At 44.0% G+C, this 25488-nt stretch overlaps 1 protein-coding gene and 1 long non-coding RNA gene across 3 annotated transcripts; one reads left to right on the top strand and one right to left on the bottom strand.

Moving 5' to 3' along the window:
- Positions 1-49: 49 nt before the first annotated feature.
- LOC146295720 (cytosolic non-specific dipeptidase-like) lies at positions 50-8006 on the top strand. 2 transcript variants are annotated; one of them, XM_084696806.1, is made up of 11 exons: positions 50-209; positions 840-936; positions 1319-1625; positions 2678-2766; positions 3686-3886; positions 4189-4273; positions 4543-4703; positions 5486-5650; positions 5931-6072; positions 6617-6764; positions 7212-8006. In XM_084696806.1, the coding sequence occupies exons 2-11, from the start codon at positions 877-879 to the stop codon at positions 7276-7278; spliced, it is 1425 nt and encodes a 474-aa protein (XP_084552932.1). In that variant the 5' UTR covers positions 50-209; positions 840-876; the 3' UTR covers positions 7279-8006. The 2 variants fall into 2 exon arrangements, with proteins under 2 accessions (XP_084552932.1, XP_084552931.1); XM_084696805.1 differs by having other exon boundaries at positions 51-209; positions 843-936.
- LOC146295721 (uncharacterized) lies at positions 3462-4788 on the bottom strand. The gene is made up of 2 exons (XR_014753321.1): positions 4524-4788; positions 3462-4013 (listed from the first exon to the last, which is right to left on the bottom strand). It is a non-coding gene; the product is annotated as an uncharacterized LOC146295721 (long non-coding RNA).
- Positions 8007-25488: the final 17482 nt, after the last annotated feature.

The raw sequence follows: 25488 nt of genomic DNA, 5'->3' as shown, positions 1-25488 counted from the left end.
CGGTATGCAAACGTCCGCTTCACAAAGAGCTAAACTGAGGGCAAAGAGTACAGAAGAACTGGATTTTTAGGGGGACTATCAGCTTAGACTTCCGCCTGGACTCAGGCTGTAGACGCTCAGGAACGAACCCCAGTTCCCCGGACTAGAGGTTGGCTGGACGCACTGCTACTCTCACATTTTAACCGTCTCACACGTTCAAGTCTCAAAAAGTAAGTTGGTATAACGCAGAGATGCTGGGCAGCCCAGCCTACTGTGGGAAATGTCTCGGAATTAAACTGCTTAGTGCTGTCATACCTGGTATTTTGTTTCCTTATTGGTTGAATGCTAGATAACGTTAGCTCAGTATAGCTGACAGTGAGCTATTAGTTATCCGGCAGCCCCCGTGCACTGTCAGTGTGACAGTAGTAGCTAGCTTAGCTAGTTAGCGCTAGCAAGTTAGCTAATACGAATGAGCGAAAGCTGACATTATCATGTGCCTGGCTTGCTGGTAGAGTAGCTAACGTTAGCATAATAGACATAGGCATTCAAAAGTTAACTAGCTAGCTAGCAAATCTGTAGGGTACAGACATGTTCGTTCAACATGAAAATTATACCTATCTCTCTACCAACTAAATGACAACTAAACGTCTTAGGTCTCATTGTGATTGACAAGCGATTGCAGTGACTATTGAATACAACCAGGTATAATCAAAGCAGTCAGTTTGCACGTATCGCGGTTTTAAAGTAATGAGATAGGCTAGGGAGGAGTCTAGATCACTGGACTCGATATAAAACGTGTGGACTTGTGACTTAAACTCTCTCAGTTTGTGATTCATCAGAACATAAACTACTCTCATCAGCAGGTCCTCCCTTTGGATTTGATCGTATCTGAAAACCATGGCTCACCTTCCAGCACTTTTTAAATATATGGATGAACACCAGGAGCTGTACATCGAGGTAGGTATCAGTAACATCTATGTTTCTGCCAATTAAAAAATAATACCATGATTTACTTGAGTTGTGAATTGTATTGTGTTATTCTGCATAGGACAAACGTAACTGTAAGAAATAATATTACCATAGAAACTCAACTCTGCACGTTTTGTAACGTGTTGTTACGCTGAATAGTCAAGTAATGCCAGGTGGTCATAACTTCAAACTGACACACAATGCCTTATGAGTAAATTATTTATACTGAAGATATTTGAATTGGCTAAGGAGTCACCACAGATATGACAAAGATGCCTGTGAAAGCTGTTGTTAAGTCAAGCTTCCCTCACAACGTGTTCCACCAAGTCATTCCATACCTCCTCTCCCGCTTCTCTCTCTCCCACGCCAGCGTCTGGCGGAGTGGGTGGCGGTGCAGAGCGTGTCCGCCTGGCCAGAGAAGCGTGGAGAGATCAAGAAGATGATGGAGATGGCGGCCAAGGACATCGAAAGGCTGGGGGGCAGCGTGGAGATGGTGGACATCGGGAAGCAGAAGCTGCCCTCCGGAGAGGAGATCCCCCTGCCTCCCATCGTGCTGGGCCGCCTGGGCTCAGACCCTGGGAAGAAGACCCTGTGCATCTACGGGCACCTGGACGTCCAGCCGGCCAACCTGGACGACGGCTGGGACACGGAGCCCTTCACCCTGGTGGAGAAAGATGGTGAGGGGGTTTGTCTTTTGGGAAGTTGGTGGAAAGTTGCGGTTAGCTAATCTTACGCAGTCATTCAAAGACACACACACACACACACACACACACACACGTGTAAGCGAGGGACAAACTCACAAACATCATTCACCCAATAGTCCCACAGCTGGAAGCAAGCCCAGTTGAAAACCTGTAATGCAAGCGGAGGACTTTGAAAGCTTCTGTGATCTTGTGCTGCGAGAGAAGAGACACCATTTTGCATTACGCAATGTTTATTCCTTCTCTGCTCCATGATTGAGCAATGTGTCATGTAGAGGCAGACACCTTGTGATTTCAGCTGCTCTTTTAAGGAGTCAGAATGCATCCGAAGATCCAAGGGGTCTTGATTTCGACAGAGACTGCACCCGTATGGTAACTGCACTATGATCTACTGTAAGGCCCTTTAGACACTAAGCCAACAGGACAGACCCTGGGACTCACTTTATCGTGTTTCCTTGTGCAAAGTTCACTTTAATTAACCTGGACTGAGCTTTGCAGACATGCCAGTTGTGTCTAGAGGCATGACAACACTATCTTATGAAGGTAAAAGTAGGGTAAAAATCTGATTGGTCTCTAAACAGTCAAGTCATTGACATCCTGTCAGTCATTTTCAAAGTCTTGCTTTTGAATAAGTCCTCACCATTCTGTCACTGTCTTGTCTAATTGGTCAGTGTGTGAGATCAGCACTTCCTGTTGTTGCTGATGTAGGTGGTCACGTGTTTGTCCTGTGACTGTCAGCTGGCTGGAGAGCTCCTCACCGCAGAGAAACACAATCCTAGTCAGTTCTGATGATCTCTGTTCCTCCTTTTGGCATCAGGAGTTACCCAACAGGAAATCAAAGGCTGAGCAGAGAATGTTCCAATTTCTCTAGATGTGTGTGTGTGTGTGTTTTCTAGATAGATCAACAGATTCATTCAAAATGTTGCTGAACCCTCCTCTCTCCCCACAATAAAGTGTTGCTCTGTGACATGTTGAAACTCTCCAGTTAAAACTTTTCTATGTCTTCCTGCTCTGTGGTGTTCTGGCAGGGAAGCTGTATGGAAGGGGCTCCACAGATGATAAAGGGCCAGTGTTGGGCTGGTTGAACTGCATCGAGGCTTACCAGAAGATACAACAGGTAGAACACACATTCTACAGGTGAATGTGTGCGTGTGTGTGTTGAAAGAGATGCTCACAATCAATTCCTTTAGTATTCCTCGTCGCAAAGGTCAAAGGCCGCCTGGTATGGCTCCGGTGAATTCCACGAGCGGTCATATCTTCACTGTCAGCAACATGCCTGGTCAAAGGTCCTTAAGGAATCTTTATCTATCTCTAGCCTGGTCTTATCCACGTACCACATTCAGCGTTTAATGATTGGGCGCACTTATCATTGACACAGAGGAAGAAATGCAGGGACAGTGTTAGTCTCTTGATCAAATCAAACTGAATGGACAAACAGTTTGAATATGGCCAATATTTCTTAGTTGGTAGCAGTTTAATAAATATGCATTTATTGTTCATCTGCCAATGTATATTGCTCTCTCTAGATCTGGGAATGGTGATTTTATTGAATTGCTCCTCATTGATTATGAATTAAGGTTTGAATCTAAGGTGTTTTGTTTCTGGCGTAGGGAGGGGGGTGTTCACAAACCACGTTAGGCCAGATAGTCAATACTCAATGTTTCTCATACATTGATTTATTTCTGGCGGCTTGCCTCAAATAACTAATTAATACAAAATAAAAATGTTAACGGACATCAGCATGATAATAATGACCTAAAATATAAAATAAATATTTGAAAATATGAAAATAAATTCTCACAAGACTATAACAGCCTTCCTACATTGACATTTTATTAATTTACAAAACGCTGTTTTCCAAAGCGACGTACAAATAGTGCATGTGGAAAGCACACCACAAGATCAAGGATCAGACGTTTATCGTTCTAGCAGTATTTCGGTGGTCAGAGTCAAGGAACGGTCTGTATTTACTGGACACGTTGTGAAGTAAGGCCACTCTAAAGTAGCTCTCAACCTTCTCTCCTACGCTGAAACAGGAGCTGCCCATCAACATCAAGTTCTGCCTCGAGGGCATGGAGGAGTCTGGCTCCGAGGGCCTGGACGAGCTGGTGTTCTCCCGCAAGGACACCTTCCTGAAAGACGTAGACTACGTGTGCATCTCTGACAACTACTGGCTGGGCAAGACCAAGCCCTGCATCACCTACGGCCTTCGAGGCATCTGCTACTTCTTCATAGAGGTGAGGGCAGCCGGACAGGCCTGGAGAGCCGGCCTCGCTCAACACACGCAGCCATTGTTGGGGTGACGTCGTTGTCAGGGTGACGGTTGTCAGGCAACGATTCTGTTTCCGTTGTTCAGTGGGTGAACTACAGAGTTAAAAGTTAAAATGTTATTTTCGTTTTATTGGAATGTCAGGAGGATTGCCCTTTGATTTGATTTGATTGTGCCTGTTTTTTTCCCCCCAGAATCTTCCCCTGTCTGACACTGTGTGTGTGTGTGTGTGCAGGATCACACTAAATAAGGGTTTTGTCTGCTTCGCAGGTGGAGTGCTGTGAGAAGGACTTGCACTCTGGTGTGTTTGGGGGCTCTGTGCATGAGGCCATGACTGACCTCATTGCCCTCATGGGTAAGCTACAGCTGGGTTGGGCTTAGTTGCAAATAGTGTGTATGTGTGTACTGGGATCTAGCATTTGTAAACTAAATTATTTTTATTTTGGGGGTGCCCCTTAGTAGGATGGGTTTGAATCCCGCCCGGGCCCTTTACTGCATGTCTTCCCTTCTCTCCCTTTCTGTGCTTTTCCTCTCACACTTCACTTAAAAACTGTCCGATGTAGCAAGAATAATTCGCCAATCTCTTCTTAAAAACAAAATAGTACCTTGTTCCCCCTGTCGCAGGCTCGCTGGTGGATAAGAAGGGGAAGATCCAGGTTCCGGGGGTGTACCAGGATGTGGCCCCTGTCACGGAGGAAGAGAAGAAGCTGTATGAGAAGATCGAGTTCGACATGGACGAGTACTGCAAGGACGTGGGGGCATGCAGGCTGCTGCACAGCACCAAGGTATGATGACTTGCAGGCTGCTGCACAGCAGCAAGGTATGATGACCTGCAGGTTGCTGCACAGCACCAAGGTATGATGACTTGCAGGTTGCTGCACAGCACCAAGGTATGATGACCTGCAGGCTGCTGCACAGCACCAAGGTATGATGACCTGCAGGTTGCTGCACAGCACCAAGGTATGATGACAGGCCTAAGAGACGCACAGCGGGAGGTTGGCTTCAAACTGCTTTTAATCTCTGATTCACCTGCCGCCCTCTCCGGATACACGATTTGTACCTTTTGCTTTGGATAAAAGCATCTGTTGAACGAATAAAGGTACATCTAAATATAGGATCTTTTAAAAGTCATGCAGCATCACATTCAGGGGTTCTGAGGTCTAAATGTCCCGCAACTTACACCATAGAACAGAGGTCTTCAACCCTGGTCCTCAGGGACCCCCCTGTCCTGCATGTTTTAGATGTTTCCCTGCTCCAACACACCTGATTCAAATGAATGGTCGTTAACAGACTTCTGCCCAACTCGCTAACGACCCATCCATTTGAATCAGTTGTATTGGAGCAGGGAAACATCTAAAACATGCAGGACAGGGGGGTCCCTGAGGACCAGGGTTGAAGACCTCTGCCATGGAAGAAGAGAGTTTGTGTTATGCTACAGTCGTAATACAGGTGCCTCATCTAGACACAGACAGGTGTCGTCGTGGTAACCTGTCATGACGACCTGTTGTGGTGACCACGGTAACCCTTCACGGCGACCCTGACCCCCCCCCCCCGCTTTGTCCCCCAGGAGCAGATCCTGATGCACCGCTGGAGGTTCCCCTCTCTTTCCCTCCACGGCATCGAAGGAGCGTTCTCCGACGGGGGCGCCAAGACCGTCATCCCCCGGAAGGTCATCGGCAAGTTCTCCATCCGCCTGGTGCCCGACATGGACCCTAAGGATGTGGAGAAACAGGTAGGAGCTGATGTTCCTGGTGGCCATCAAAATGCGTCAAACACTAAATGGCGGATTGACGAGAAATCTCAGAGGTCGTCGCTCGACAGTCTGTCGTTAAAGCAGAAGACAGGGGGCGTCACTTTCATTACACTGGCCCCTTCTACTTTTTACGACAAAAATTATATCAAACGGCTGCATCCTCAGTTAAAAAGTCCCACCCACATTTGAAAACAAACGCTTCCTGGTGCATCGTTTAATGTTCTGCAACGGACCGACCTGTCTTCCTAACCCCGTGCAGGTGGTCAGTCACCTGGAGAAGAAGTTCTCTGAGCTGGACAGCCCTAACAAGCTGAAGGTGTACCTGGGTCACGGCGCCAAGGCCTGGGTGTCGGACTTCAACCACCCCCACTACCTGGCTGGCAGGAAAGCTATGAAGACAGGTAGAGAGAGACGCACACCTGGGCTCATGGCATTGTGGTGGGATCTTCAGCCTGTTATCTCAGTGGAAATTTGATTGAGTTTTTTTTTCTGTGGTTTTTCTTCTTTCTCCCTTTCTACCTCCCATCTGTCTCTCCCTCTCTTTGTGTCTCTGTGTATCTCTTTCTCTCTCTACCCTCTCTCTCTATCTGTTTCTAAATCTCTCTCTCTCTCTCTCTCTCTGTTTCTCTGTCTCTCTGTTTCTCTCTCTGTCTCTCTCTCTGTCTCTCTCTCTCTCTCTCTCTCTCTCTCTCTCTCTCTCTCTCTCTCTCTCTCTCTCTCTCTCTCTCTCTCTCTCTCTCTCTCTCTCTCTCTCTCTCTCTCTCTCTCTGTTTCTCTGTCTCTCTCTCTCTCTCTCTCTCTCTCTCTCTCTCTCTCTCTCTCTCTCTCTCTCTCTCTCTCTCTCTCTCTCTCTCTCTCTCTCTCTCTCTCTCTCTCTCTCTCTCTCTCTCTCTCTACCCTCTCACTCTCTCTCTATCTGTTTCTCCCCCCCCCCCCTCCCTCCAGTGTTTGGGGTGGAGCCTGACCTGACCCGGGAGGGGGGCAGCATCCCTGTGACCCTGACCTTCCAGGAGGCCACCGGCCGCAACGTCATGCTCCTGCCCATGGGCTCGTCTGACGACGGGGCGCACTCTCAGAACGAGAAGCTCAACCGGTGAGTCCAGCCCTGCATGGCTGCCTGGCTCACCATCACAATCAGACGGGATTTTATTCACCATGAGTGTTTGCACAAACAAGGAATTTACTTTGGCAGGGAGGTGCATACATTAAACATATAGGAATATTGAAACTTAAATATGTGGACTAACTATACAAAAGGAGCAAAGTCTAGCTAATACTAAGGGGGGTCTAGCTAATACTAAGGGGAATACAAAATAAAATATAAGTAGCCATAATTTACAATCTAACCCAAAAAAATACAGATAGTGCAAGAGAACGATACAATGGGTGTCCATACTAGTAGACACACACACACATACTAGTAGACACACACACACACACACACACACATTGTCACACATGCTCACACACACACACACACACACACATGCCACAAGCTAACAAACCTGACCCTGTCTTCTGCCTCTGTGTTCGTTTCCAGGACCAACTATGTCCAGGGAACCAAAATGCTGGGGGCCTACTTCCATGAAGTGTCTCAGCTGAAATAAATAGACCATTTCCTTCCCCAACACTGTGGGACATATGTATGTGGGACATACATACATACATATATTTAAACACATGATGGTGGAGTGTTTCTGTGTGTGTATATACAGTATGTACCTCCATCTCCAAGATGTGGAGCCCACTGGTTAGTTTAGTTACAAACAAAAGCAGGTTTCAACAAACTGTCACTTTACAGTAAAGAGAAACTTCTTTTTTGTAACATGGATCTTTATATGAATGTGGTTGAGTGGCGATTGGCCTTTTTGTATTGTGTGGTGTTTCAGTGCCGGTATATACTATACACATGGTTCTTCCATTTCCGAGGGCATCTTGAAACACTTGGATATCCCTTCTAAGGCCTTTAAGATTTGACATGGGATCATTTCAAAAATCCACTTTTAATCTTACCTTAATCCGTGTATCTGCTGATGATAAAGGAAGAAAATAATGTCTTAAAACCACATGTCGTTGTGGTCAGACATGTTCTCATCACTTGGATGGTATCATGAGTTCAAAGAGGAGGGACATTTTGCACTTTCAGGAAATGTTTTGTGTCTGAAATTGTGTTTTACTGAATCTCAATCATCTCTGAACTGAAAGGTGGAATTGTTTTCTCCTGGGCCTTGATGTGTATCTCAGGCTTTAACCACTGTGAAATGAAAAGCATCAATGTCTGGCAAATATTCAACAACAACAAAATAAACAAAATAAATTACATGTTGTCAACCACTGACTTTTTAAAATGTGTGTTTTGTATTTATAATCATAACTGGGTTGGCCAGATCACCACACCACAAAAAACAAAAACAAATTCTGATCTTTAATTGTTTTATTTTAAAATATTCATCAGGACAGAGTTGTTCTGTTGCCTCTAACTGCTCCTGAGGGATCGGTGACTCAGATCAGACTCACAGGTTTTACAGGAATCACTTTGGGACAAAGCTCAAACGTGACTTAATTGAGTTGACATCCCAGACCAGGCTTTTCTGTAGGACCCGCCCTTGGTCTGTGTGTGTGTGTGTGTGTGTTTCTCCTCTCCCTTGTTTCACGTCCTCTCAGGGAGAATCGGCTTAAATGAGGGTTCGTCCTTCGTTCGACAGGTGGTCACTGGGACCTGTGTAGTTCCTCTGCCTGCAGGAAGTGAGCCGTCACAGCAGGAAGAGAACGATCCGAATCAGAGATGACATCCTGTCTCCTGTGGTACGTCCTCCTTCAGAACAGGTCCACATCGCACCTGACCCCACGTCTTCACCCTCCATATACCCCGGGGTTAAAATTGTAGACTACTAGGATGTCCAAACTGATACAGAAACATACTTCATGCATCATATTTTGCAAGAGAATTTCAGGGTGGGGGGGGGGGGGTTGAGGGCAGGGGGGGTTGAGGGCAGGGGGGGTTGAGGGCAGGGGGGGGTGAGGGCAGGGGGGGGATGAGAGTAGGGGGGGGATGAGGGCAGGGGGGGGATGAGGGCAGGGGGAGGATGAGGGCGGGGGGAGGATGAGGGCTGTCCACCTACATCAAGTAGACTCGGACATCAACTTAGTTATTTTGATTATGTGTAGACAGCGATTATACCTACAGTATATTACACACAATGGACACCAGAGGGCGATGAACAACCAAGGATGAAAACCTCACTTGTCTGACAGGTTTAGCCATGAAGGAGAAAGCTTGAAAGGAGAGCTGATTTTTTGTGCGTATATTTGCCTTGAGACAGAGACAGAGACAGAGAGAGAGAAAGCTTGTAAACTGATAAAAATAAAAAGCCCCATGTTACCCTTCCATTAATGCTATTCTGAACCAGACACTCATCTTGAAGGTTCATCCCTTCTCTTTCTCTTTGCACAATTCCGTCCACCTTGTTTGGTTAGGTTAACACAAGGCAGTGAGACGACTAACCTTTAAATCTCTGCTTTCAAACTAATGGGTAGGGACCAAGAACCCCCCTAAGTAATGTCTGGATAGGACATGCAACTTGTAATTGATGTGTCCATTACTTGAAGTATTCCTCTCTAATTACAGTCAATAAGTCATGCAAATGGAGGGAAGTTCACTAAAAGCATACGAAATTCCAAAAAGAGTGAGGCTAATAATTCAAAATAATCAATGCAAATGGTGCAGCAATTAATTGTAGTTTGTGTGTGTCTGTGTGTATGCTAATGTTTTTGTCCTGCTCCATAGGAATATACTTTGTAAGATCTAATACAAAGAAGGTTTGCACCAATTAAGGATGCTACTCAAGATCTCTTGCACAGAATAAATGTCTTAGACACACCATTACTCATCCTGTGTGATGGGAAATATGCCTCATTTAAACAGTGGCCGACGGGCAGACCGTTTAGGGTTTTGCTAAAATACATACAACAAAATACATTCTCATAGAGTAGACATTGTTCTTTCCACAAATGTCCTCAACAATTGTGAGACACGTAGAACTTGTTTGACTCGTTCAAGAGTTTCGTTCAAGCTATTGCTTGACAGTTGAAGCCAGATCAATATCAACACTTCTATTTAGATAAATAAATGAATAAAGGTAAGGAAAGAATGGTTACGCCCCTCAGTATCAATCTGTGAGGGTTAGGCTGCACGGAAGCTTATATTTAATAGAGATGACATCAGAGGGGATTTGAGACGATGAATAAGTCATTCTTGGTCTCATTTCATACGTGAAAGATTCATACCACCAATTTAGATGACAGTATTAATTTAACATGACACTGCATTAATGGTCGATTTCAGTTCCAAGGAACTCATTTAAGTGGAATGGACTCCTTTAATTTGATGAGATGTGATGGCTGAGGGCCGTAATGTCTCTCTCTCTCTCTCTCTCTCTCTCTCTCTCTCTCTCTCTCTCTCTCTCTCTCTCTCTGTGCCTTTGGCTTGTTTAATGCACACAGGCATCGCTCCAAAAGGTCTACTGTATGCTAGGGGCTAAGCCCTCCAGCTCTGTATGTGTGAGGTGTATGACGTGTACTGTATGTGTGTGTTGGTGTGTGTGTGCAGTGTTTTTTTTTTGCAAAATGAGAGACTATATAAAACAAACTTCATTTTCTGAATCTTCCTTCCAGCATTTGCCTGTCAGTCTGGCTGGGCCTGAGGGGTTGAATGGTCACATCCCATCCAAACAGAGAGGGAAGGAAGTGGATGAGATCTATTCTACTGCCTCATACTATTATTAGCCTGAACTGAACACCTACACAGACCAATGGATGAATCTTTATCGTCAACCATCTAAAAACATCAAATCTGGATGTAAATGTTTTTGGCTGCAAACCCCTACTGATAGGGTAGTTCAACCTTCAACTCAACTCAAAGTTTCCTTCCCCCTCTTCCGTATAGCCAGGGGCTCAAATACTAGAAAGTTTTGTGAAACATTGGTTTAAATGTATCACTTTGAAAACATGCACAAAAAAATGACCTTTTAAAATTTGTGTATAACTCGAAGCCCTGTTGTCAAAATATATTTGACTGTTTTTTCTTTTTAGTTTCTTAATCTGATCAACCAATGGTCTTAAAATGAAGCAGAATATAAGTAGACTGGATAACTGTTTATCTCAAGCTTGCGTTCTGAATCTACTGTCTCTGCCCTGTTCAGATTAAGTGACTGTGTGTCTATTTGAGACAACGGCACATCTCACACTGGAGAGAGATTTATCCCAGAGAGGCAAAATTTAACTCGACCTGTATTGTTCGGCCTCCTATTCTGCTCTGAGATTTTATAATCCTCAAATGGAGTCTGGCTTCAACCACAGCGTCAACTATTTTTACTTCTCGCAGTACTTGTCGTAGATGAGAGGGGATCTCCGCGCAGATGATTATAATGTCACTCCCATGATCCTCTCTGCCCAAGTAATTGTAAATCATTGCCTCATGATGTGTCAAAGGATGTCGCTAGCAGGCAATTAAATGGCAGAATATAATAGGCCAAATTATTGCCTGTCAGATTGTGAACAACACATTCGGTATTGGAATTACACTTAATCGTTACGTGCATTAGGGACATCACTGGAATCCTGCTTAGGGACGAGGATGAAACTCGGCATTATTCAAGCCTTTAATTGTGACGGCCGGTTATTTGCGGGTTACAGTACAACAAGCAGTTTCACTTGTCTGAAAGCCAACTACAGGAACAAGGCAAAGGCCACAAAAAAACGACACAAATAACCACAAAATGTCGGTTGGAGTTCACCATGTGTTAACAAGCAACAAAGAGCCAATAACCTAGTTTATTTGACAGATGGTTTTAGAGGGATAAGAAGTCTGTATATTTGATGGTACTCCCCACTGTGCAATCCCAGGCCAGTCATGATGAGCGTTGAATCACTACAGTGCAGACCATGTGTTTATTTGTCTCTAAAGTCCTGTAACTAAATTGTGACAGCAGCTCTTTTTTATTTATTTTTGCCACAGCGTAACATACTTTGGTTGGTCAGTCCACAAAAATGTCCTGGCGTGGTGTAGTCAGATATTCCTTAGAACATGTTCGTGGTTCTAGAAGACCCAGTAAAGCCTTGGTTGTAAATCTCAGTCCTCCTCTCCAGCCTTGATTTGACCTTGGAGATCCTCTGCAGTTTTTTAAAACTAACAACACCCTTTAATATGACCGCTGCACCCACTCCTGTGGCAATCACGGTCTTACAGACACTTCATTAGCTACCCAAACACCTCCTGCAGGGGGCTTTTACGTGGGGGCTGCTAACTGTACTCTCTGCAAATCAGCTAAGATCTCTGATTGTAATTGCATGGTAGTGGTGTATGTCGTGAAGCATGTGAAGACAAAGGGGCAGTGAAGGAAGATGATTAATTTAAAGACGTTGCTAACAAGTCATGTCAGAAGGCAACTTTGAACAAGCCGAAAGTAGGCCCAAACATGCTGTCCCCCACTACTGATGATGTAGGCCCTAAGTTCGTTAGTTGTGACGTTTACTTCCTAACTTTTTTTTATAACTTCAGGTTCATTTCAATTCAGTAGGCTACAATTCACTTTATTAATCGTAAATAAATCAAAGAGATATTATAGCCTATTTTTGATCGATTGCATTTTGTCAGACTGTCGACTATGACAAACTGGGTATTATTTTAGGATGTGAGACACATTAGTACCTATGGATGGATAGGAAGATGACTAATTTATATTCAGCCTTTGTTTTCCAAGCCGGGGCCTTGTAAAAATGGGAAGACTGGAGCGTGATCCAAGACCCATTCACAGTGGAGCTGTCCTGGAAGTCAGGATGGATAACAGTCACATGGTCCAGACTGATTAATCGTCAGAGCCACCGTTAAACTGCAGTTGGGTTTGTGTCCATTAAAACTATTAATATCTGCAGAATGAACGGAATTGAAAAGTTCACCCGTGTCTGAGATATCGAGAGAGAAGTAAGCCCTAACTATCGGACCGTGAGGATTTGAGGTTGAATGAAATGCATTACCGCTAATTATCTTCAACCCCTTAGGCCTAGCGGACGTTCATTGCAAACCCGACCTTCTAGTTGACCAATGAGCAACACATAGTTGTAGCAGGTTTGCTTTGAGGTTGGTACCCATGAATGTCAGTGTACATAGAAAAGAGAGAAATATGAAGAAAGAAAGAGACAGAGAGATCTGGAGGAAAAGGAGGGTGTCTTAAAAACAAACAAAACGTCTGTTGTGGGTACATCTTCGCTCATATCAAGTTCCTTTACTCCACGGGACAGGTTGGAATTAAGTAGGGAAGACAGGGAGGGGGAAAGGCTCCCTCAATCACTATTGTTTGGGATCAGTCAACGCTAATGTTAGCCTAGCATCCAACACAATGACTCCATCGCACATCCTTGGCGCGCTGCCTTGAATTACTTTCCGTCTTGATAGATCGGAGATGGATAATTTAAATGCAAGTTATGATTAAAACCCCGTTACTGTCAACCCCTCTTGGGAACAAATAACAAATACCCCTGTTTGGTGGAAAAAAACGATGACAGTCTTAAAAATATATGAAATTACATGGTTGGCCCGGGAAGAGCGATGGAATTTATTGAGCTGAAATGTGTTGTGGGGAGATTTAGGAAGCGAACCCTGCAGGGGGTGGAAGAAGTTAATGACTGATTAACAACAGCAATTAAAAGATGAGGAGAAGGTATGTAATTAAAATTGCAGCGCTCGGCTGTCAAGCGCGCGTGTCAGCCCATTGTGCCGCTTGTTAAAAAGCCCAGGAAAAAGAAACCGCCACTTAATTCCGGGTCTGTACTGAGGGAGGATAGAGGGTTGGTGGGGGGTGAACCCTTTCACGTGGACTCGGAGCTCTTGAAGGCTGTAACTCAATGTTTTTAAGTGAGGCCCGTGTCAGGATGAGTTCACCGCCGTTCATTTTTGTGTTGACAGTCATCGGCACAGAATAGTTGGCAGCCGGGAAAAGTAATTTAACTTAATTAATGGGATGCATATTTGATGGAGGGAATAAAACATTCAAGCTCAGCAAAGTGGAAAAAAGGAAAGATTTAGTGGGAGGAGAAAGGTGGTGGAACATAATTTGTGCGTTCTCGTCTCTGCCATAGAGAGAGGGGGAGGAAGACGTAGGAGAGTGAAAGAGACTGACGAGGATGAGACCTCGAAAAAGATACATGGAGCGATACCAAAAACGGGAGAGGTTATGATATGTCTTTTGGGTGACATAAAACGGCGCTAATCGTAACACGCTTCCTCTTAACAAAGCCAACCATCCGTTTGACAGCTCCTGATTTTAATTGAAGCCTGAGTGAATGCAGACGGCTGTGGAGAAGGGGGGGGGGGGACATTACAGAGCTTTGCAATCTTATAGCACAGCACGGCATGGTCTGAGGCCCTCTTACCAATTCACTGGGGCCTTTTAAGGAGCTCGATACAGCAAGGGTAGACCTATCAGGCACGCAGACACAGGCACAGGCAAAGAAGCTGTCAGCAACCTCTAATACCTCCTGGCACTTTTTAATAGACTTCCTGCGGGTGGACAGGATTTCCTGGTGGCTTTGCAGCCAAGGATGATGGGATGCCATGGAGTGATGTTTCAGGAGCACAATTCCAGATGGGAGAAACTTGCTCCATCGATTTGCATTTTTTCCCTACTTCCTTACATTGACGGGGTAGGCTACAGAACTAGAAGTATTTTTTTGGTGCAACTTCTTCAAATCAATGTTCCCAGGGGGGAAACAACGCAGAACATATTTTTTACTTTTTAATAATTCCACTTTCAAACAAACCAACGTAACATAATAATAACAGAATATTCCCCCCCGTCATAAAATATTTGAACAAATTCAATATTAACAGATTACATCTTTCTCATCCTTATCCCCCCACTTTTTTTACGAAGCCCTCTGTTCCTCCCTCAGTGTGCATGAGTGCTTGAACCAGCTTGTCATTTGCCATCGGCGATAACCCCTTTTGGGTCACATTTGCATTTGATGAGAAAACAAATATATGCATGTTTATGCTGTACACACACAGCAACAGTGGAGTAGCCCGGAGACCCTGGTGCTTTCGTTTGACCTTCTGAGCAGCGAAGGGCTCTATGGGCCGCGGGGGTCAGATGGGCCGGCTGACATCGCTGGCAGAGCTGCCGCCACTCAACGCCGTGGCAGAGAGGCAATGTGTTGGAGAGGCGGAGCTCTGAAACCTTATGGCACCTCAACGCAGAAGGGGGAGGAGCAGAGGGGGAGGAGGGAGGAGTAGAGGAGGGAGGAGGACGGAGGAGTAGAGGAGGGAGGAGGACGGAGGGAGGAGTACAGGGGAGGAGTAGGGAGGAGTACAGGGAAGGTGGAGGAAGGGAGGAGTAGACGAGGGAGGAGTAGAGCAGGGAAGAGGTGGGAGGAGTAGAGGGGAGGTGGAGGAAGGGAGGAGTAGACAAGGGAGGAGGGAGGAGGAAGGAGGAGTACAGGGGAGGAGGAGGGAGGGAGGAGTAGAGGAGGGAGGAGGAAAGAGGAGCAGGGAGGAGTGAGAGGTAGGTGAGGGGTATTTCATGACTATCTGCCTAATTAACTCTTCCAACAAGTAAATGTCCATCTGATTTTCTCATGAGGAGTTCTATCTTTAATAAAGCAAAAAAGTATATGCACTTGTATGAAAAAAAAAAGTATTTTAGTTAAAACAAAATGATACTTGAGTCTAATGAGTATCCTGAAAAAGCAATTTACTCATCATTTCATGAGGCTACAATTCAGTGCTCTTACCAGGTCTCCTTGTGGCCATGCCATGAAAAGCCCAGATGCTAGCATGCTAGCATAATTATTTCCCTATACATGCCCTTAAATGCCCCTCTCCTGATGGTTCATCTCCATGCTGGAATGCGAAGGCAGGCACACCTCAATAGGCCTTCCTGCTTTCACACCTTAATTTGTGAACATTGCCCTCCGTTGAAATGCTCAGTTAGCTCAAGTGTTAACATGCCACAACACTTCACCGGAGAAGCACTGAGCCCAAAACCCAAGAGACTCTCTGTGCAAACTAATTGGTCAAGCCCTGTCTTACTGATGTTAATTGAGGCTCAGTGACTGCATACATTCATGGTCCTTGCCTCAAACTGCAGAAGAAGGGAAGATCTTTCAAGAGATCGTTAATTGAAGCTTCTCTCTTTTATTTCTTTTGCTCTTTTTTTTTCCCCTCTGAGAAAAACGGAAGTAAAACAAAGGATTCCAGATAGGACTAAGACCGGCTTCGCTAAGATGTGCAATTATTTCCCAATTAAGAAAAGTTGCGGTGTACTTTATTTGATTTTATTTTATTAGAACAAATATGCTCTGTAGATGGCGCCAGTTGACCTTTGAAGTAGCAGGGGATTCAGACATGAATGTGCTTTAGAAACCCTCTATCTACCAACTATTGTTTATTAGGTTTGATGAAACAGTTATTGTAGGCCACACTGGAAAATGCCAGCTACATTGTAATGGAAAAATATGGTTTAATTAATGACAACGTTTCATTAGACATTGTCATGTGAAGAGGTCTGTCCTTAAACCAACCTTACAAAGACCCAACTTATGGCTATGCAGGCATAACAAAACAGAATAATATAAATTTATCAGTGATACAAGAACCATCATTAATAAATAGACATATTTCTCAGCTGGACATAACCAAGGGTTATATGTTTGAGCTTAATATTGCAAGGTATAGATCAAACATTGTTTACTATATTCAGAACATTTCAAAAAGTATAGAAATAAAAAAAGTAATCATTTTCTTTTGTTTATTGTTGTTAACTAATCAGTGGTTTAAGGACAGACCTCTTCATATGCGTGTAAGATTTATTTGGATTTCTTGAGGTGCAGCTGAAATGGTTGGAATAGTCCTTTTTTGTAAAAAAAAAAAAAAAAGGGGTGGACAATTTTTACAATGGTAACCATTTTACCACAGTGGTAAAATCTGTTCAACATTTATTACAAAAATCCACAAAACAAAACTTATCAGTAGGAAAGCCAATCCAATGTTACTGTAATACCATTTTACATAAAGATGACCGCAAATATATAGTCCTATATTCATGACCACAAATTTTACAGTGACATTTTAGTGTACACACTGAAATATATGACACACTTTTAAGTTCACAAACATAATTCAATTAATCTCAGCAATTAAAATCTGTTGTAACACCCCAGTGAAGACTGGCTCCTGAGACAGACATGGAGAAATAACTCTGAGAGTTAGAGAGAGAAAGAGAGGGAGATATGGGCCGAGGAAAAAATTGATTTACAACACGGAGAGAGAAAGAGAGAGGGGGAGCTATCCAAGGAAAGAGAATGAGACTTTAAAAAAATAATACAGACTGAGAAAGTAAAAGAGAGAGGAAGCAAGTCTTCTCTAACTGGGCCGTGTCGTGTCCGGGGTGCCAGATCTCCACGGCGATGGTGATCCCAAGGGGATAGTCATGGTCTGAGTCTCCTGTGAGCTCTCCCCTGGTGTACCCCGCTCCTCCCTCCGGTCCTGCACCAGGAGAGAGGGTGGGCCGGGAGGGCAATTACAACAAGGACAACGTCTAGGCCCTAATAAGTCCCCTTCGCCAGGCTAATGGAGAGCAGAGGTGGGGGGTATTATTAGCCTGGCTGATAATGAGGACCCGTGGTGAGTGTGTGTGTGTTTTTGTGCGAGTGTCTTGCATGATGTCCTGGTACACTTGGTTGAAGTGCAGTTTACATGCAGTTCCCCACACACTTTATACACATAGCTAATGCATCAGTGTACCTCTGGTAGTTTAGGGCTCCTGTGAATGGTAAATGTGAAAGTAAAACACTTTGTATACGTCTGTTTGAAATATATACAGTCAAGCGGACCAGATAGGGGGATGAAGGATGACCTGGCTCTTCGTGTGTTTGCATGTTCTCCAGCCATGTCTCTCTGCTGCGATCTCTGAGAACGATCCGGGCTCGATTCCACTGTGTTCCTGCTATCTCCCTCTGGATCTGGGAATCTGTGCCTCTCTCTCTGTCTCTGTCTCTATCTCCCTCTTCCTCTCTCCGTCTCTCTCCCTCTGTCTCTCTCCCTCTCTCTCTTTCTCTCCTTCTCTCTCACACTTCTAGACTAAGATGCATCTCCAGTGATACCGTTGTGTGTACACACACTGGCCAGATCAGATAAGACAAACACACACACACAGACACACACACACACAGCGGAGCCTATTCAGAAACGTGTGTATGGTGAATGAATAATATCAGGGTATCAGGCACAGTGATAACCTAGCAGACAAAGCAATAAAATGTTCCTTGAGGTTTAGCCGGCTGCGATTGTTGTGTAAACAAAAGCGTCACAAAACCAAACCAATGCTGTGTGATTCTATGACACAAATATGATGTATATCAAGCTTTGTTTTACATAATTGCTTTTAAACCAAAGCATTAATATTCAATTTATCTAACAGATTAATGTTGCTGTAATACAGTTTTTTCCCCTTTTTAATTAATTCTTAATTTGCCAAAAAAACGTTATTAGTAAAATTAAATTGTAGCTTATATATTTTGTACACTCACACATCTTACCTTAGTAAGCATAATATTGCATCTTTATGACAAAAAACTTCTTTCAGATGTCCTTTCTGGCCAGATCATTCTGGTTACAGTATGGGTTACATGGCACCCTTTGGGATTCTTGACAAGAATGAATTAGCTGAGTGAATGAGCAACATTTCATCTGTATGGTATTTTGTACTGGCCACATAAATTATGCATATAGAACAGATATTAACTGCTCTTGATCTTCTTTTTATCCATTGAATTCAGATAGGATTTTTTTTTGCTAATTGCACTCATTGTCTGTTTGCATCAGTTCCAATCTCAGCGTTCAATGATTCAGTGTTCAATGATTTATCAACTAGAATTAAACAGAAACAGTTTTGTGTGCAGCTATTGTAAACATATATATATATTTATACATATAAATATATATAATTTTCTTGTTGAGAATTGTATTATTCTGAGTATTTAATGATCTCATAAAGAAGTTTACTGGCTGAAGAAATATATTCTGCACAGTGTGATTGGTTGGAATCAAGAGAGCTGTTTTATGCATCTTATACTACAAAGTCTCTGTTGCTGCCTCTGTTAGCTGCCTCTGTTTGCTGCCTCGGTGAGGTGAATCACGAGAAAAGGCCTGGAAGCAGGGATACAGTAATTAGGTACTATAGTAAGAACAGGGGCGAAAGCCAATGGAAGCATTACTGTGTGTTTGAGTGCACACACACACAAAGGCACACACACTGTTTTTTAGCAGGGTCTGGATCCCCTGCCAAAATCCTGTATTTTTGAGGACACAATTAAGCATTTAATTCAAAGAGTATACCCACACAACCCGAAATTATTATCATCGTTAAAACCGTACAAATATGGAAATATTATTGCCTAAAGCGCATAAATCAATGATCAGCATGCCCTGAGAACCCAATAAATACGAAGGGCTTGAAATACTTATGAATGCAAATTACATGCAAGGATTTGCATATGGCAGTATTTAAAAGCAGTGTCCTTGCCTAAAGATTCTTTGTGGCAGACAAAGAACAGGCTTGTGGGTAGACACCCACTTCTGTTTTGATAAACCCAGCGCTGGTCAAGTCACAACTCCTGTAAACAGCAGTTGACTCGAGAGGCTTGATGAAGACGATAAATCTGAAGACTGCCTCCAAGTGATAATTACGAGTTTATTATTCAACTCGCGACAAAAATAACAAAAACATTGGCCATTTATGAGGGTGGAAATGTGTAATATTTGAACCCTCCCCCTCTGCCCAATTCTGTCCCATTGTAATGAGATAAATTGAGTTGACTTTGAATAATATTCCACGACCGTATGGTAATTAGGCACTATTAAATAATAAATTCAGGGTATTGATTGTGGAAATAATGTGTATGGAATCAACATCAGCCACTTCTTTAGATGTATAATTAATGTATTAATCCTTAGAAAACACGACTGGCTGAACTTGTGCAGGGTAGCATGTAGTATAATCCTAAGAAAATAACAGAGAAATCGACCTCTCCAGCACAACACAAATGCAACTCTTCCCCGTTTGAAAACTCAAAACAGGTCTTGAGAGTTCACAGTGAGGAAGAATCGCTTCCTCTCAAAAAAGTAATCAATCCAAAACATAAGCTTCATGTTCATGGTGCAAACACAGTGTTATCCTGCGTCTGTAGATGTTTTTTCTCTGTGCTCTGTGAACGACAACAGCAGAGGAGATCCTTACGCAAACAGCGGTTGCAACGTTGACCTAGCTGATCAATGGACATGACAGTGAGCCCGTGTTCCCCTGAAGGAGGCTAGGTTGTTAGATTAAACACCCGCAAGATCCTCATCTGGAAAAGTCAATAAGTGTTGTTAAAGGCTCACTAGTGCACGAGGGGAGGAGAAGGAGGGGTTGGGTGGTGGGAGAGGTAGTTGTGTGTGTGTGCGTGGGGGGTGAAGGTCTGTCTGTGTGTGGTGTGTGCAGGAAGTAATTGTGTGTGTGGTGGAGTTTGGAGGCAGTTGAATGTGTGTATGTGTGTGTGTGTGGTGGGGGTCACATTACATTGCGGCGTCCTGGGGTTGTGTTGCCGTGGCGCCTGAGAATATTGACCTGGACAAAGAGAGGCTGGAGGGCGGAGGCTGGAGGGCGGAGGGCGGAGGCTGGAGGGCGGAGGCTGGAGGGCGGAGGCTGGTGGGCAGAGATAGAGACACGGTTCCCTTCAAGTCCCTTCTCTTAGCCTGTGCTCCTCTCTGCTGTGACTTGGTCGCTGCAGATGATATTTGTGTTTTGTTTTGGAGAGAGAAAAAACGAACTGGTGCAGGTAAGAGCCATGAGAAATGATTTGTGTTTGTGAGTGAATGTGGGTGTACCTATGTGGGTGTATTACGCCGTAGCTGTAGCCCGTGATAGATTTGTTATTGTGCCCAAGTACACCTGAGTCGTACACTCTCAGAGAGAAATCTCTCTCACAGACACAGTAAACACACCCCTGAACACACATTTTCACACACGTAGTTAACATAACCTTAGACACACACTTTCACACACACGTTATACAGAACCTCAGACAGACACTGAAGGGCACAGCCGCAGTTAGTGAGTCGTACCCTCAGACACTGACCAGACATTTTTTTTACTCTTCCTTTCTGGTGTTGATGAATCTGTCCTCCCTCTCTTTTAATCTCCCCTTCTTGCCATTTATCTTTTTCACTCACACACACAAAAACATGTGCTGTCAGAGAATTCTGTAACATTATACTCCTCGTGTCCAGTGTGTGTGTGTGTGCGTGCGCCCGTGCATCTGTTACATTTAGTCATTTAGCAGACGCTCTTATCCAGAGCGACTTACAGTAAGTACAGGGACATTCCCCCCGAGGCAAGTAGGGTGAAGTGCCTTGCCCAAGGACACAACGTCATTTGGCACGGTGGGGAATCGATCCGGCAACCTTCTGATTACTAGCCCGACTCCCTCACCCCTCAGCCATCTGTTAGCCCACGAGAGCATCTGTTGAGTTTCTCCTCCTCTGCTGTTCATCTAGGAGAAGATGCTATTGTGTGTTGAGCTGTATTCGCTCCGGCCTACACCTGCACAGTGTTACGCTGCATTACACATGAGCAAAAGAGGTATGAAGTAGCTGGAAACAGGTTCCTGTGTGACCCTTCCCTTCGGCGACCTGCATCCGACTCTCTGTGTCATTAGTTCTCTCGCCCTCTCTCCCTCTCTCCTCTCCCGTCGCCCTTCGTGCACGTTTAAGAGACATCAAGGACGCAGCACAGAGTGACTTCACTGTTTTGTTGCCATGTGTCTCGTGTTTCCGTGGAGACGGAGGGATTGTTTTTGTGGCCGGGGCCCAAGGTGCTGCCGAAGACATCAGATAATCCACAGAGAAACTAAAACAGTGCAGAATTACTCTGAATGTGTCGATGTATCACAAACCAGATTGACTGTAACACAGGGACTCAAAAGTATAGGCGTGTACCAAGTAGGTTGAGGCCTTACTGCAGGGGCTTGGGTTTGATTTCAGCTCGGGGCACTTCTGGTATGTCCTCTTCTGTCTCCCCACATTTCCTGTCAGTCTTTGCTGTCTATGTAAAAGCAGAAATTCCCTTAAAAGATGTTTTAAAACAATAACTGTAATGTACAACACAAGGAGCTCTAGACGGGCAATGAGCTCATGAGTTGAGCGTTATACATCCAAACTGGGACTGGGAACAACTGGTTACTTTACACAGGAACTCTGAGTCCTGCAGAAAGAACTGGTCACTGTCAAGTCAGGCAAAACAGTCAGGATTCACACTCCAAACACAGGTCTGTGTGTGGATAACAATTAATCTTAGAGCAACCTAGGCAGGTGGTCAATGTAAAATTCTAATCAACATCAAACATTTTCATCTTCAGATTGTTTTGTGCTTTTCTGTCAGAAATTCCATCTAATTGTTTAATTAACATGATATCTTTCAAATTATTTAGACATTTAGAGATCATCGATGACCTCTTTCAGTGTGATTGCAAATGATGCAGTTGCTTTGCAATGATCCTAAATGACACACAGCCCGTACTGTGGAATACCCAAACTATTGGGCAACTTTGTATCTGACGTGGACGTACATTCTCCCTTTGACCTTTTTGAAGTCAAAAGGGAATTGCTAATTCCCTTCTGCTTTGCTTTTGATAGTAATACGCGGAGAATGTAGATCTAGTTCACTCGGAAACAACAGATTTACTGCAACTACTCTACCGGCCGGAACAGGGGCATAGCCAGAATAATCTTTTTGGGTAGGCCGAGAAAAATATGGATAGGGATCTTTTCAGTTTTTTGAACTTATTTACTTTGCGATTTTTGCAAATGTTTGCATTTTTCAGAGATAGACCTTAGAACAAATTGGATAGGCCTGTGCCTACCCAGGCCTACCCGTGGCTACGCCTCGGGTGAGGAAACGCTCCCAAACCCCGTGTTCTCCTCCTCGTCTACATCCGTGGTTTCAAGAGAGAACACAATGTCCGTGACGTAGAGTGAGGAGTGGAATACGGCTCATGCATTAGTCTATGAAAGCCGCCTGTTTTTTAAAACAGACTTTTATAAAAAAGGCTTCAACTCATCTCCGTCTGCTAATCAAGTGCTTGCTTCTTTTAATTTATTCCGTCGTAGGGTATCATTAGCATGCTAGCTGCTGGGGAAATGAATAAGACAAGAGGTTCTCACCCAAAATTATTCAGCTCTGTGAAAATGGCAAACACCAGCACATAACACATTTAAAACATTTTTTTTTTACTCTTCTGATTGTTAGGAATTACAGCACAAATCTTATTCACCAAGGAAATAGCTGAGAGAACTTTTCACGTAAACATTTTCAGCCAAATATATGCCTTTGTAAACATTATTTACTAGCTACTGTATTTAAGACAACATTCTTTTTGCTTTAGGCTAAGTTATTATTTTGGTTTGATTATAAATAGTTATAGACATTTTCAGTAAAGCATTCACTTGTTAGTGTTTTGTGGTCCCAGCCCGAATCTTTGTCAGAAAACGGACAGGGAGATACCTGGAGACAGGCAGATAGATAGACAGGTAGATAGACAGGTAGATAGACAGGTAGATAAGACAGCCAGGTAGTTAGATTGGTTGTCGTCATTCTGTTGAGAAAGACATTTGCAAACCCAGCGCAGTCTGGAAAAACAGTTTGTAAATGTCTCAATTGCTCAAACCTTGCATGCACAAACATGCACGCATACACCCGCACACACATATACACACACATGCACACACATACACACATACATACTGTACACCCCTCACACACATACACACGTGCGCACACATGTGCACACACACACGCACACTCTCAAAAATGGACCCCGTGCTACTCAGTACCCTATCAGTGTTAGAAGGGAGGATCATTTCTTTCCTCTGACAACCGCACAGACTGGACACACATCTCACTTGTCTGAGGATCCAGTCTTGTCTCTGCCCCTTCAGACAGCCTCCCGTGGAATAACCCCACCATGACCGTACACGGGAGCGCTGTCGACACGCGGGCATCTCTTGGTGAGAAGCACCCAAGCGCTCATCTCCAGGATTTGTTTGACTCGGGTAATTGAAAGTGTTTTAAACTATTATAGCAACTGGAGGGCTTGTTTAACTGTCAGGCTGCCAGTCAAACGGCGGGCAGAAAAGCCTGGGCCGTGAAGGGCTGTCACTCAAAGGAAACCAGAAGTGTCGGCCTAATGGATTTCTTCGCGCGCCCTGACAGAGCTGGGAGAGAAGAGAGAGAGGAAAAATCAATGTGTTGTCATGTGAGTCATGTGTGAGTGCAGGCCATCAAACAGCCCTGGCGGATTGGAACCATATTTGTGTAGCGTGGATATTTGGAACGTCCATGCTTCTGCCGAGGCCTGTGTGTGTGTGTGAACACGTTTACGGTGAGCGTGCTCGGTAGGTGTGAGAGTGTGTACGTTCGGGCGGGTGTGCGGGGGGGGGGGGGGAGAGGGGAGCGTTGAAAGATGTTTCAGAGCAGAGAGCAGTTCTATACGTGCTGACACTCGTGGGCTTTTGTTGTGGTTGGAGGTGTGAGAGGGTCATCTGACCTTCACAACAATGTAGCTTTTATCCCCCGCTTCTTCAGCAGGTGACAAACTGTCTCTTATTTGTCGATTTGTTGTGTTGTGCCCTCTGACGGCCCTCCTCCTCGGCACAGGGCTCGTCCTACGCTGCAGGAAAAGGCCAGGCGGACAAAACAGGCGTTTGTTTGGCAAATGATTGAGATGTAAATCCTCCCAGCTTGAATGCCAGTCTCATCACGTCCCTGTATGCAGGGCATCTTTAACCCCATGGAAAGCCATTTTGTACTGGACTGTTACGCTACGTTGAAAAAGGAAATATTGTTTTTGTTATGGAGACTGTGTTGTCTGGTAATACATTCTCAGAAGCCACTGTGGTGCATCCCATTAAAATGACTGAGATGATGAACAATCCAAAGTTGAGGTTTATTATAAAAAACCAACACTAACGTGTTACAAACAATGAAAGGTAAAATACAAAAAGAATTGTATACGTAAAGTATACTTAGATACAAACATAATTACAGATATTACAGCTGTATGTAGTATGTAAATGTTCAAAATCTGTATATGGTAAGCACACTTCCGATTGTGGACAACGAAAATGTAATAAGCTCTCATTTAAAAACATTTAGATTAGATTTAAGAATGCTCGTTTTCCGCTTGGAAGCCAAACGAAGATAGAAATGCGACTGGCTCAAGAATATTTTGCCTCAGGTTCTCATTTATTCCTTCATTTATACATTTTTATTATTATGTTTTTGAACATAAACATCTGTCTCAGATTAACAGAGGACACTGAAGCAGAGGCGTTGTTAGACAGAAAACCCTACTGGGGCACTGGCCCCTATTCATATCCCTTTTTTCAAGCTTGCTGCGCAGAATGTACTACTAGGATATAGAAACGTGCTTAACCCACTATACAAGAGTCCAGGGACGCAAGTTTGATATCAGCTTTGGCAGGGACATCAAAAGTTAATGCTAGCGCACAATCTTTTTCGCATTCATTTGAGCGCTTCATTTAATATCGTTTTTATGTTTTAGTCAAAATAAGATAATCGGTTGGACTATCGTTTAGAAACTATCTTTAGTTTTGTGATGTTTTCTTAGCCTACCTCAATTCTGACTTGTGTGCTGAGTCCAACACCTGGACTTCTGTGTGTGTGCTGCTGTGGCTATTTGGCAAGCTCAGAAGAGTGCTCTGACAT

This window comes from Hypomesus nipponensis, chromosome 4 (genome assembly GCF_054491055.1).
Source record: "Hypomesus nipponensis isolate SF chromosome 4, ASM5449105v1, whole genome shotgun sequence".
NCBI classification, from domain to species: Eukaryota; Metazoa; Chordata; class Actinopteri; order Osmeriformes; family Osmeridae; genus Hypomesus; species Hypomesus nipponensis.
This window is presented reverse-complemented; position numbering and strand designations above follow the sequence as displayed.

Excerpts from the sequence above, each read along its gene's own strand:
- LOC146295720 (XM_084696806.1), top strand. The coding sequence starts at position 877 with ATGGCTCACCTTCCAGCACTTTTTAAATATATGGATGAACACCAGGAG. Across the intron at positions 2,767-3,685 it reads CTTACCAGAAGATACAACAG|GAGCTGCCCATCAACATCAA; the intron begins GTAGAACACACA and ends ACGCTGAAACAG. Across the intron at positions 6,073-6,616 it reads CAGGAAAGCTATGAAGACAG|TGTTTGGGGTGGAGCCTGAC; the intron begins GTAGAGAGAGAC and ends CCCTCCCTCCAG.